Below are 13,458 nucleotides of genomic sequence, written 5' to 3'. Positions count from 1 at the left end.
CTACATCTGAAGTTCTCTTTCTTCCCCCTGCATGCGGTTTGCAGGATCTCAGTTCCCCAACCAGGGACTGAACCCAGGCCACAACGGTTGGAAGTGCCCAGTCCTAACCGGTGGACCACCAGGGAACTCCTGACCTTAAGTGCTGAGTTAAGAACTACATGTTGGTTACGAGTTATGTCCAGAGACCTCAACAGAGTTGGTCCTAACAGATTTCTCACATTCTTTTTCTTCATGATGTTCTGAGCTGAGACAGAATTTGAATCCAGGTGTAAATGACCATACATTCCACTTTTTCCTTTTTTTTTTTTTTTGTTTTTTACTATACAGCATTTCAGAAGTTGAAAGGTGAAAATAATAAAATATAACACATTTATAAATCATATGGAAAGGAGTTAATATTACTAAAAATTGCAAAAAATAAGCTACTCACCAAACTAAACACATTTACTACAAATATCCATTCACTGATGTGTATGTTTTGAAAAATAAGGATTTGTATTGACAAGAGCCAAATTTTACATACAATGTTTTTTTAAAAAAAGATCAGAACACAATGTCTTCTTTCCATTCCTCAAATTTATATTCATGAGACTGATAAAAGCCTGCAAGCAGAAACTGTTAGTCAATTTTCAGTTACTAAAAATATTTTATTAAATAACTGATAAATAAGATTTTTACAAAACACATTGCATAGAAAAAGGTAAAACTGCTTGTGTTCCCAGGACTCTCTACACCTTTTGTTGTGGAGGCTTAGCATGTCTTCGGGGATGGGTCTACACACAACTTGCTTCAAGGTTGGCTCACCTGTCCAGTGGCCGCCTGCTTCGGGGCAGAGCACCCCAGGGCGTTCATGAAGAGTTAAGCTGCTGCACAAGGTTTTCAAGACATTTCAAATAATAGGCACTTAGAGGGGTTTCTTCTGAGTCTGAGAAAGCTAAGACAGAAAGATCAGAGCACAGAAGAGCAAGTTTATTAAACTTCGGCACTGCACTGAGCAGCAGACACACACTCGCCGATGTGAACAGAACTGTGTGTAGCTTCCAGTTCTGTTTCAATCCTTGATGCGCTAGCACTGTAAGAATATTTTTAAATTTAATATTCAAAATACATTTTAAAAATTAAGACATTGTAAAATTTATCTTTAGTTAATGGTTTAGCCAAAGAATATAAACAAAAAATAATATAGCCCCACAATGGACACTCACTACCTATAAGCCCAAATGAATGTCTTGCTTTTTTATGTACCATCCCTAACACATAACTCAGTTATTCACTACCGACAGAAACTCATGGTCACAGCTAGGAAAAAAACCAAAGGGGGAAAAAAAAGCCAAACCCCCACAATCGAACCACTTACCACCAAAAAAAAAAAAATCACATTTTATAAAAACACAAATTAATAACCAATAGACACAGAATAGTACAGGAAAGACACAGTTCAGTGTCTTAACAGAAAAAAGGTTTAGAGAATAAAGCTTGTGAAAACTGGTGTCACTTAAAATGAAAAATGCCCTTCGAGAGGAAAACCCTGCCTCATACCATGATCACATCACAGGGCTGAGTGGGTGTAGGGACAATGGAATCTATTCTTGGAAGACTGTAATTCAGCTCCCTGACGTTGGATCAAAGTTTTCTGTTCAAGGTCAATTTTAATTGGGTCCAATTCTTATCACCCGAGAACACACTGCAGCAGTGGTAGCCATTGGCAGAAAGAAATTTGGTACAAGAAGAAAAAATGACCGAGAGAAAGACCACTGACATGTCTTAAGAAACTACTATGTCTCAAATATTCTCACCTATTACAGCATTTTATTACTGAAAAAAAATATTTACAGTGAAAAGCATGGATCAAATACTGGCCCACTTTACAATGCCTTCACAAAGAAGTCTGCTCCCTCACAATGCTTTCACAAAAAAGCCCCTCAGACGTCAGTGTAAAACATCAGTGTAGGAAACTGCCATTCTGCTGTGAACTGTCCAAATATTTCATTAATCAGGGAAGTCTGTATAGATTTCAAGTTTAACTATAGTCTCTTTAATAATAAAACTTACTTTTCTTTGCTAAGGAATATGCTTCTTCCACTCTTCTTTTTATTGATGGGTTTTTCAAAGTTGTTTTTGCCTAGAGATAACACAGAGCCATCCATCAGTCAGGCTTAGTCCCATGTGCTTAAGAGGCAGGACGGCACAGTGCGAACTCCGCACTCGTGGACTGCAGTATTCAACAAGACACTGCAGGAGAGAAGGAAGCAGCCAGAGAAGCCGGTCCGTCCCGCTGTGCCCCCAACTCCCCTCCCCGTGCAACCAGGTTCTTCCTCTGCTGTCCCATGCTCTTCCTTTCCTCCCCTTCCCCCACCTCTCCCCCAGTCTCAGTCTGCTACTTTCAGCTATGCCATCTTAGTTTCAGTGCTTCATTATTCCCTCAAGCCTCAGATTTCAGATCAACAATATGGAATATGAGCAGTTCGTCAGTTGCTCACGTATTTTTTGAGGGACTTCAAAATGCCCGAGCGTGTGCTGGGCCCTGGGGGTCAGGGGTGCCGGGGACAAGAGTGGCCTCTGTCCCACTATGTGCTGACCCAGCCAGCAGGGAGGGCAGCCCACTGACCAGGACCGCCCGGCTGCCTGAGCACCACTCGGGGACCTACCTGCTGGTCACCACTTAGCCGCCAGGGACACGGAGCTATCTCTCTGAGGAGTGAGATGTCTGCCATCGGGAGAGCTGAGGCCAGAGAACCTGCCTGCCATTCTAACAGGGCTGGCCCTATGAGAAGTGAGCTGACTTCAAAGCTCAGCAATGACATGTCTGGGAGAAAAGCGAATCCCACAATTGGATAAAAATTCACTGTCTGGCTGGATGTCAAGATGAATTTCTCCTGGACACATCTTTTAGGAAAAATGATTCATACTAACACTGCATGAATATGGCAAATCTAGTTCTATTAACAAGGGAGAATTCACCCAAGAGAAACACTTGGGACTGAGGCGCCTCCTATGGAAATGGTAACATGAGAGATTTCAACCAATGGTTTACTAATGGTTTGAACGCACAAAGGCAACACTGTCTTTGACTTTTTTTTTCCTTGCTGACACTCCTCTGATATCCCGAGAAGCTTGGCGTTTGCCCCGCAGGGACAATGATTTTAACAACTGACCTTCTGGTAATTGTGAATGAGAGCCCACAGTGCGGCTGCTCCAATCCTCTGAGCGTTTTGATTCTCACTTTCCAGACAGGCAGCGAGCACACTAATGACTTTCTCTAATAATAAACACACAAAAAAAGAAAGGGTCAGGCCCAGACAGTAGTATCAAATCTCAGACTAGTCAAAGATACCCACTTTTCACCCATCCAATACATACAAAGTTGGCAAAAACAATCTTTTACATCATGTGATATGTGGGAGGACCACCCTAAAACAAACTATTTTTAGAACAGGCGCAGAACCACAGAAGCCGTGGATGCTTAACTTTTTCGTCCCTAATTCAACGAAGCCACATCCCTTTAAAGACAACAACAGGGCAGAAATAAGCAATTACACAATGAGTTTACTAATGAACTCTTTGATCATAGCTGACATTTTCACATGCAGGAAAACAGAACTTGCTCTTAAGATAAATTATAAAGCCATTATACGAACATATCAATAGCAAGGGCTGCTATAAAAAAAAATCAAGAAATACCATATTAGCTAAGCCTTTTAAGAAAGGATTAAACATGTCAAAGGTATTTTTGTGTGTGGGTATGTGAGGTTATTTAAAGATATAACATATAGATACACCCTCTTTGAGCAAATCTAGCCAGAGTATGGAATCAAGACTTACAGATTATCTGCAGCAGCCTCCTCCTTTTAAAGTAGAGACGTCTAGCCCCAAGTAGACTGTCCAAGTGTTTCAGAGCAATACATGAATCCATTTTATTACTTAACTCTATCAAATTATTTTCCCTCTAAAATGAGTGATTTTTAAGACATAATGCATTCTTAGAGGTGAAACACTTGTTACTGGGAACTCTCTCCCTGTGTATGACTGAGGGCAGAGTCTGTGTAGAATCTGCTCACTGGAGAATATCCACAGTGCAAGTTTACTGTAGGGGCTCAATAAACTCTAGCTGGATGCAAGATACCATAATGAAAGCAAACAAGAAAGCCTCTTGATGAAGGTGAAAGTGGAGAGTGAAAAAGTGGGCTTAAAGCTCAACATTCAGAAAATGAAGATCATGGCATCCAGTCCCATCACTTCATGGGAAATAGATGGGGAAGCAGTGGAAACAGTGTCAGACTTTATTTTTCTGGGCTCCAAAATCACTGCAGATGGTGATTGCAGCCATGAAATTAAAAGACGCTTATTCCTTGGAAGGAAAGTTATGACCAACCTAGATAGCATATTCAAAAGCAGAGACATCACTTTGCCAACAAAGGCCCATCTAGTCAGGGTTATGGTTTTTCCAGTGGTCATGTATGGATGTGAGAGTTGGACTGTGAAGAAGGCTGAGCGCTGAAGAATTGATGTTTTTGAACTGTGGTGTTGGAGAAGACTCTTGAGAGTCCCTTGGACTACAAGGAGATCCAACCAATCCATTCTGAAGGAGATCAGCCCTGGGATTTCTTTGGAAGGAATGATGCTAAAGCTGAAACTCCAGTACTTTGGCCACCTCATGCGAAGAGTTGACTCATTGGAAAAGACTCTGATGCTGGGAGGGATTGGGGGCAGGAGGAGAAGGGGACGACAGAGGATGAAATGGCTGGATGGCATCACTGACTCGATGGACATGAGTCTGAGTGAACTCCGGGAGTTGGTGATGGACAGGGAGGCCTGGCGTGCTGCGATTCATGGGGTCGCAAAGAGTCAGACACGACTGAGCGACTGATCTGATCTGATCTAGAATTTTTAAAGAAATTTTAAGAAATTTAAAATGTCCTATAGGAAAAAATAAATAAAAAGCTGCTCCATAAAGTGAACTCTGTGCAGTAAAGGGACAGACGGAGAGGAAGGGAGGTATGGGCACTGCAACCTTCCCACCACCCACCCCCTCCTGCTTGACCACCTGCTCTGCGCTCTCTGCTTCTCCTGTACCATAACCTACAGGAGCCAGCCTACATAAATAGCTCTCTGGTGAAATTCATCATGGGAGGTCATTTCAGATGATGAAATTCATCATGGGAGGTGATGCGTGGCAGACTCTTAGGGAACAGCATCAACTGGGAGGCTGAGTTCTGTGTTCTCCATCTGAGTACCAGTCAGGGGCGTTTTCACACTTCGCAGCAAGCCCTCAGAACATATAACCTGTGGTCTATATAAGCTGATACAACTCCTCTGACCGGTTACTATCACTTACATTTTTAAATGAAAGTACATATACAGGACAATTCAGGTAGTGCCCCCTCTGATAATGAAAGTAGTTTAAAAAAATTTTTTTTACTGTGAAATATAACATGCACACACACAAAAAGCATATAAAACATTTTTAAGTTTAACCAAGAGTTAGGCCGTGAACTCTCACAGAAACATATAGATAATCTCTTATTTTTACTTATCTGCTTGGAATTATCTGAGTCTCCTGGATCTGTGGATTAGTGTCTGATGAAAACAGTTCTTGAAATGTTTAGTGATTGCGGCCTCAAACACTTTATCTCACTTCCCCTTTTCTGTGAGGACTTCACTGCACATGCAATCAGACTGCCCCAGTATGTCTACTCTGTCACTTAGCCTTTTTTTTTTTTCCTTAACCCTTTATTCTTTAATCCTTTTTCATCTTTTTTTAGCTCTCTGTGCTACATTCTGGAAATTGTTTCCTGATCTATCTTTGAATGCTTAAATTTCTCCTCCACTACACCCAACTTGCTGCCAGACATGTATACTGAATTTTTAATTTTGGCTATTGAAGTTCTGTAACAGTCACCTGTCCAACAGAACTTCTCACAAGGATGGAAATATTTATATATCTGCAGTCTAATAAGATAGCCAATAGCCACCTGCAGCTAAGTGTGATAAATGAATTGCATATCTTAATTAATTTACACTTAAACACCTGTAAGGGGCTGACATTATCATACTCAATAGTGAAGTTCTGTTTGGTTCTTTTTTTCACATCTTTCAATTTTTTAGTTTCTCATTCCCTGCAAATACTTTCAAGCTTGTTGTTTACTTATCTAAATGCAGCATCACTAAAGTTGTTTTCAAATCTGTGTTTCACAATTCCAACATCTGAAGTCCAGGCAGGTAAGCTGGTGTTCTGCCCCTGCTGTTGCTGTTGATCTTTCATGCTGCCATTTCCCTGACATGCCTGCTGCTGCTGCTGCTGCTAAGTCGCTTCAGTTGTGTCCGACTCTGTGCGACCCCATAGATGGCAGCCCACCAGGCTCCGCCGTCCCTGGGATTCTCCAGACAAGAACACTGGAGTGAGTTGCCATTTCCTTCTCCAGTGCATGAAAGTGAAAAGTGAAAGTGAAGTTGCTCAGTCGTGTCTGACTCTTAGTGACTCCATGGACCGCAGCCTACCAGGCTCCTCTGTCCATGGGATTCTCCAGGCAAGAGTACTGGAGTGGGGTGCCATTGCCTTCTCCCCTGACATGCCTGGTCATCTTTAACTGTGAACTGGCTGATGCTTCTGAAAAAGTGTTTGTGGAGGTTCCCTGAGGCATAGGATGAACCTGTCCTCCGCCCGTTAGAGGGCAGTTCAACTGAGGAGCAGCTCCCACCAAGCCCATGGGCCGCTTGTCTGTGTGTCTCTGGGCTGAAGAGCTGTGAGGGGCGGTCTGCGTGGTGCCTGTTTTTCTGTATCATTGCCTGAATGAGGCTCAGGGCACCAATTTAATTCTGATTCACCTTCTTCCTTTGTGGCTCAGCTGGTAAAGAATCCACTTGCAATGAAGGAGATGTGGGTTCGATCCCTGGGTTAGCAAGATTCCCCTGGAGAAGGGAAAGGCTACCCACTCCAGTATTCTGGCCTGAAGAATTCCATGGACTGTACAGTCCATGCTGTCACAAAAGGTCAGACTCGACTGAGCAAATTTCACTTTCACCTTTTTCTAAGAGGTTAGCTCTTTGAGATTGCAGCTTAGTGTCTGCAGGATGGCCCACAGACTCGAGAGTCTGTCCCCGAGGACCGTCCCCTTCCCATTTGGCACTCGTGGGCCAAAGCCCGAGCACACGGGCTGGCCAACGTCCTCGGAGCGAAAGAGACTTCTCCAGACTTCTTACCGTCCTGGGCACAGACTGCCGATCAAAGTTGGCCTGGAAGTTTCCCACTATCTTCGGTTATTTGATTTTTTTTAAGGTGAATTTTAATATATTTTACCTGGCATGTTTTTGTTTTGCTCAGAGGAGACCTGGTCCGACATGACCAGAAACAAGGCACCCTCTGGATCTGTTCACACAGCAGTCGAGCCCACTGCCCACTCCACTCCAGACCACCTAAACCTAAACTGGATGTTGGCTGCTGCTAATCAGAGTCACGTGGCCTTGCCGGGAAGACCTTCCAGCCGCGTGACTCGGCCAAGCGCCTTCCTTCCTCTGGATCCCCAGGTGGAAATGGAGGCCGCGCCTGGGACACGTCACGGAGAAACTGCACAGTCACTGCCTCCCAGCCACCTTGGAGGCCCCTCATCTCACGTCTGTGGGGCTGGGGAGGCTCCTTCTTCAAGCTCATGGAGGAGAGAGAACACTGCTGATGCAAGTGAAATGCTTAAAAATAAATCCTGAGTAATCCAGAAATGGAAGATGCAGGCTTCTCTCCTTCAGATCTTCCTGACTTTCTCAATAACAAAAATGCAAAGAAGAAACGTCTTTGATCCCCAAAGAAGAAACGTATTCTGAAAAAGGTGATGCTACCAGGCGACCGCAGAGCGGGGCAGGCACCTCCCAGAGGCTCTCGCGTCCCATGAGGCAGGGTCCTACTGCCACCGTCATCTCAGCAACGTGAGGACAGGGGGGCACAGTGAGGGAGGGAGAGACCGGGAAACAAAGCCACCGACACTCCCGTCGATCCCTCTCCGGGAAGCAGGTGACAGTTAATTCAGGTGAGTTAAAGGCTGGCCGAGCTTCTAGAATCTTTCCCTGAATTTCTAACAATTCAATAATTATCATCAGAAAAATAGAATCATGACTATACACAATAATGGAATCAGTTTTCTACTTGGGAAATACCACGTTTCGTAGAAAAACACTTCTAAGAAAAGATTAAGTGGAAGACATGAAAAGAGAATTAATACATCTGGAGCACCTATCACATTCCATAGACAGGGCTGGACACTTTATGTGTTAAAACTGATTTCTACCAAAGTCAGAAAGAAAGGGTTCTTTTGCAGATGAAGAAACTGGACCCAGAGAAGCAGCACCCGAGGGTGTGGCATCCAGCATCGGATACATGTGGTCTAGAGTCCACCTCCCCTCTATTTTTTTTTTTCTCGTGATAACACATCCCCTTATAAAACCTGAAATCACATACTCCTCATAGGAACAGCATATGGCTGCAGAAACAGAGCACTCCATTTCTCCTGTTTCAGAATTTCTGAGTCCTCACTGATCCTCGCCTCCCTGTCCTGAGGGCAGAGTGAGGTCGCTGTGGGGCTCCTGTCACCATGTGCTCTCGGGTCCTCAACTCTGCGGCCTGGTCACTCTCTTCATCTCACGTGCCCCCCGGGGGCCCACTTGTGACAGGCACGATCAGAGCTGCCCCGGGTACACACAGCGAAAGAGACAGAAACCGCCTGACTCGTGAGACCTTCTGCTCTAGTGCGGGCACAGGAGGAATGCACGGATGTACACTGAACACACAGCATATCAGCTGGTGGTGACTCTCCAGAGGAAAATAAAACAGGGAAAGGAGGCAGAGAGAAAGAGGGTGGGGGAGGCAGGAGACGGGCATGGGGAGCACCAACCACGCGGACAGGCCATCTGGAAAGGCTCCAAGGGCGGGGCTGTGCCTGCCTAAAGGCACAAGAGTCAGAGGATCGGGAGGCTGGACAGGGGGGAAGGAGGGGCCCAAACTCTCCCAGGAGCTGCCTCCTGCGCCCAGTGTGGCCCTCGTGCGGTGACCCGTGAACGCCGGGCGAGAGTCATGCCCGATCCGTTCCCACAGCCTCCGCCTCCAGCAGAGCCTTGAACATGGCTGGTGCTAAATGACCACCAGGCGGACTGTTTATAAAACTACTCTGTTTTAACCTGAACGGAACACTGTGTGGATAAGCACGTGTATCAGTGGATTCGTGCGGTGCACGAGGAGAAGACTCACCGTTAGCCAGGATCTTGGGCTTGTTGGCAGGACTGAAGCAGATGTTATGGAAAATAAGAAGGGGGATGGAGAGGCTGCTCTTGTGCTTGAACCTGCTCATCTCTGTGAGCAGGTCTAGACAGCCGTCCAGCCGCAGGATCACCTGCTGCCCATCTTCTTCGAAGGACATGTTCAGTAGCAGCTTCAGCCAGAGCACGCTCAGGTTACTCAGATGTTTGTTTCCCCCTTTCGGCAACGTCAGAGACAGAAAGTTCTGCAGGAAGTTACTCTGTGGATAAATGCAGAGAACGTTACTTTACTTTCTCCGAGTCTTTCAGAATTACTTTCTGAGTCCCACAGAGATCAATTAGCCAGCATTCTGCTCCTGTTTTCCTTTAAATTAAAGAAACTTTAATTTCTCCTTCCTCCCAATACCTTCCCAATACTCCATCGACACTGTTTCCAAGTAGAAGTGAAAAAGTAAAGGAGAACAAAATAGTGCTCAAATTTTAATTCCTACTAATCAATCCCTGACGATGGATAAAGCAACTAGTCAACTCAGTTATTTAGGATTGCTCATTCAGTTTGGGGACTGTTTCGGGCATCTTGGGTTTTTCTCTTCCTGTTTGCCTTCCGGCAATTTTGCTACTCATTGAGAGCTATCCTACAGGGAGGAGAAAGAAACAAAACCCCAGTCAGTCTTGGACACCAGTTAATAACTGTGGTACTACCAAGGATATTTGAATCTTTATAGCTACAAGTGTGTTTTTTTTTTTAATCTGTGGGTATATATCATACCCACTTTACCCAGCCGCTTTATCGTCACTGAAGATTTCTCATGGCTACATGTCATTCTTGTAAACTTAGAGCAAAGAAAGCTCCAGTACTTAACTGTAAGAGTCATTTCAACCTCCAAATAAAACCCCTTCCATAAACCACACCAAACCCTGGACTATGTAAAAGACAGTGACTTACTGCCTAGAATAATCTATATGCAACAGGAAAGAAAGCACAAAGGTGTCATCAAGAAGCAGCCTGGGCCAGCATGGGAACCAGTCAGACGAGCGTTTTGATCAGGGTACAGAAATAGGAACATTAACTTCCCCAACTCTCCAGGACACCCACGTCTCTTCCTGTTTAACAATCTACTCAGGCTTATTTTTTGGGTTCCTCTACACCTGCTGCTGCTGCTGCTAAGTCGCTTCAGTCGTGTCCGACTCCGTGCAACCCCATAGACGGCAGCCTGCCAGGCTCCGCCATCCCTGGGATTCTCCAGGCAAGAACACTGGAGTGGCTTGCCATTTCCTTCTCCAATGCATGACAGTGAAAAGTGAAAGTGAAGTCGCTCAGTCATATCCAACTCTCCGCGACCCCATAGACTGCAGCCTACCAGGCTCCCCTGTCCATGGGATCCTCCAAGCAAGAGCACTGGAGTGGGGTGCCATTGCCTTCTCTATACCTACATCAAGATTTTGGATTGAATCTATAAAATAAATTTAGCACTTTTATGTAAAAGGACTCTGACTGTGATAACAAAACAAGCTACAGGAGCCTTAGCCACCCTACCCAAGCACCAAGGAAATGGTCAAACTACATACACCCCGTGCTGTCCTGCAGCCATCACTCACGTCCGCTCCCCTCTCACCCAAACGAGGGCTGGTTAGATTCACCCCTTGCCTTTCCCATTCAGCCAGGTTCTGCCGTGACCTTGGAGACCTGGAGCTGACAACGGTGATAAAATACACAGCAGAGTCTTAAATCGCAAATAGGCTCTGGGTATTCCCCCTTTCTGCTGAGCCTAAAGACTTGTGAAGAACCCGCTGGCCAATGCAGGAGACACTAGAGATGCAGGTTCAATCCCTGGGTCAGGAAGATCCCCTGGAGTTGGAAATGGCAACCCATGCTCGTATTCTTGCCTGGAGAATCCCATGGACAGAGGAGCCCGGAGGGCTACAGTCCATGGAGTCGCAAAGAGTTAGACACGACTCAGAGACTGAGCATGCACACACACACACAAAGACGTTTTCAGACGACTTCCCACACTGATTAGGATGCAAAGAAATATGCCATGGTAGACAGATATTTTAGAATCTTAATTGTATAACAGCATTCGTGACATTTTCTGGTAACTAAACAAGTTACTGCTGCTGCTGCTAAGTCACTTCAGTCGTGTCTGACTCTATGCGACCCCACAGACGGCAGCCCACCAGGCTCCCCCGTCCCTGGGATTCTCCAGGCAAGAACACTGGAGTGGGTTGTCATTTCCTTCTCCAACGCATGAAAGTGAAAAGTGAAAGTGAAGTCTCTCAGTTGTGTCTGACTCTTTGAGACCCCATGGATGGCAGCCTACCAGGCTCCTCTGTCCATGGGATTTTCCAGGCAAGAGTACTGGAGTGGGGTGTCATCGCCTTCTCCAAAACAAGAGTTAGGGGAGGTGTAACTGCAAGTGTCTAGGGCTCATCATGACAGAGCAGCAGAGGGAAAACAACCTCACTGGCCCCTACCTGGAGTGGAGCCTGATCACACTGATATCAGAATATGCTGAAATTTAGCAGCCAGATCAGAGATTGGGAGCTGAAATACTTTAGAAAGCATTTTGTTTAACTTAATATTTTTTGAGTGATGGAACTGAAAATAAGCACCAGTCAGTCACATGTCAGATCCGAGAGTAGCGCTTACGTTCCACTTGGAAATTCCTACTTCACTTCCTACCAACATGCTCTCCGTAAGGAAGTGGCAGAAAGCACTGTCCCCTCACCCCCAGGCTGCGCTTTCACACATGTGCAAGGACGGCAACCACAAAAATTCAGTCCAGGAGAGTCATACACACATACACACACACAACCAGATATCCAGCCATGTGCTAGGAAATAAATAGCTAAGGCTGAAGCAGGAGGTCCTCGATTTGCATGGAGTGAACGTTCCCACCATGGCTGATTTCAAGATACCACAATGATGTCAGCTGGACTGCAAAATTGAAAATGATCAACGAGACTCATGAACCAATGCTGAGTTAGCACAACATATCACTGAGAAAAGATCTTTCTTTAGTAAGGCTCTTTATTTAGAGATTGTACTCAAAGTGTATTTTTTTTTTTTGAGGGGGGTGGTTGGGGTGATGATACAATAGAGGAAAAGGGGGCTCAATTCTTATGAGAGCTGTCAACTTTTTCAATTTATCTTGGCCTTCATGTAAATGAAACAGAAACACTCAAATGCCTGTGTACTATTAAGTAACAATAACCTGTTCATAATCAGATTTTAGGGATCTTCAAAACTAGGGATTCTGTTTATATACATCTAAATACAGTCTAACTGAACATGTGTAGCAGATTTTGTTTAAACCAGTCAGCCTCCTTTAAATAAGTGCCCTAAGTTAAAACCAGTGATAAGAATTCAAATTTTGGCACAGGAGTCCCAGAAGACTGAAAAACCACCTGTGTCTAAAGAAGTTAGGTCTAACCTGGGGGAAAAGGGCTGCAATTTCAAAAATCATTTGACAATGTCAACTGAACTGAAATTGTTACTTCTCAATTTGGTCTGTTTAAAGACCAATATATTACTTTTGGAATTCCCTTGTGGCTCAGACAGTAAAGAATCTGCCTGAAATGCGGGAGACCCAGGTTCGATCCCTGGTTTGGGAAGATCCCCTGAATGAGGGCATGGCAACACACTCCAGTATTCCTGACTGGAGAATCCCCATTGACAGAGGAGCCTGGTGGGCTACAATCCAAGGGAACACAAAGAGTCAGACACGACAGAGCGACTAAGCACAGAACATATTACTCTTATGCTCTCTGACAGATGTAAGACAGCTGTCTTTCTAAAACTATCATTTTTGAGTGAAAGAAAATACAATCCAAAAGCTAAGAAGATAAATTAAAAGGAAACAATACAGTCATATTCTAGTTTCCGTCACTTTTCATGTATCAACAGGCTTTAAACAAAGTGAACCCTTCTAATCTCTTTACAATCCTTTAAAATAAAATGTTTGAAATCATAATGCTGCTGCTGCTGCTGCTAAGTCACTTCAGTCGTGTCCGACTCTGTGTGACCCCATAGACAGCAGCCCACCAGGCTCCCCTGTCCCTGGGATTCTCCAGGCAAGAATACTGGAGTGGGTTGCCATTTCCTTCTCCAATGCATGAAGGTGAAAAGTGAAAGTGAAGTCGCTCAGTAGTGTCCAACTCTGAGCGACCCCATGGACTGCAGCCTACCGGGCTCCTCCATCCATGGGATTTTCCAGG

The 13,458-nt window shown here is 44.8% G+C and overlaps 1 protein-coding gene across 4 annotated transcripts in view; it reads right to left on the bottom strand.

Annotated features, from left to right (window-relative positions):
* Nucleotides 1-349: 349 nt before the first annotated feature.
* Nucleotides 350-13,458, bottom strand: part of RTTN (rotatin) — a 118,371-nt gene continuing 105,262 nt past the window's right edge. For 2 of the 4 annotated variants that reach the window (XM_005224039.5, XM_059880993.1), the window contains 4 exons: nucleotides 9,233-9,500; nucleotides 3,156-3,259; nucleotides 2,053-2,122; nucleotides 622-934 (listed from right to left, as the gene is read on the bottom strand). In XM_005224039.5, coding sequence (XP_005224096.1) covers nucleotides 849-934; nucleotides 2,053-2,122; nucleotides 3,156-3,259; nucleotides 9,233-9,500 — 528 coding nt within the window. In that variant the 3' untranslated portion in view covers nucleotides 622-848. Of the gene's footprint in view, nucleotides 935-2,052; nucleotides 2,233-3,155; nucleotides 3,260-9,232; nucleotides 9,501-13,458 lie in introns of all 4 variants that reach the window. The other 2 variants (NM_001206207.1, XR_003032362.2) reach the window with 2 other exon arrangements.

This window comes from Bos taurus, chromosome 24 (assembly GCF_002263795.3).
Source record: "Bos taurus isolate L1 Dominette 01449 registration number 42190680 breed Hereford chromosome 24, ARS-UCD2.0, whole genome shotgun sequence".
Taxonomy (NCBI): Eukaryota; Metazoa; Chordata; class Mammalia; order Artiodactyla; family Bovidae; genus Bos; species Bos taurus.
The sequence above is the reverse complement of the archived record's forward strand: the minus strand, read 5'-3'. Positions and strand labels throughout refer to the sequence as shown.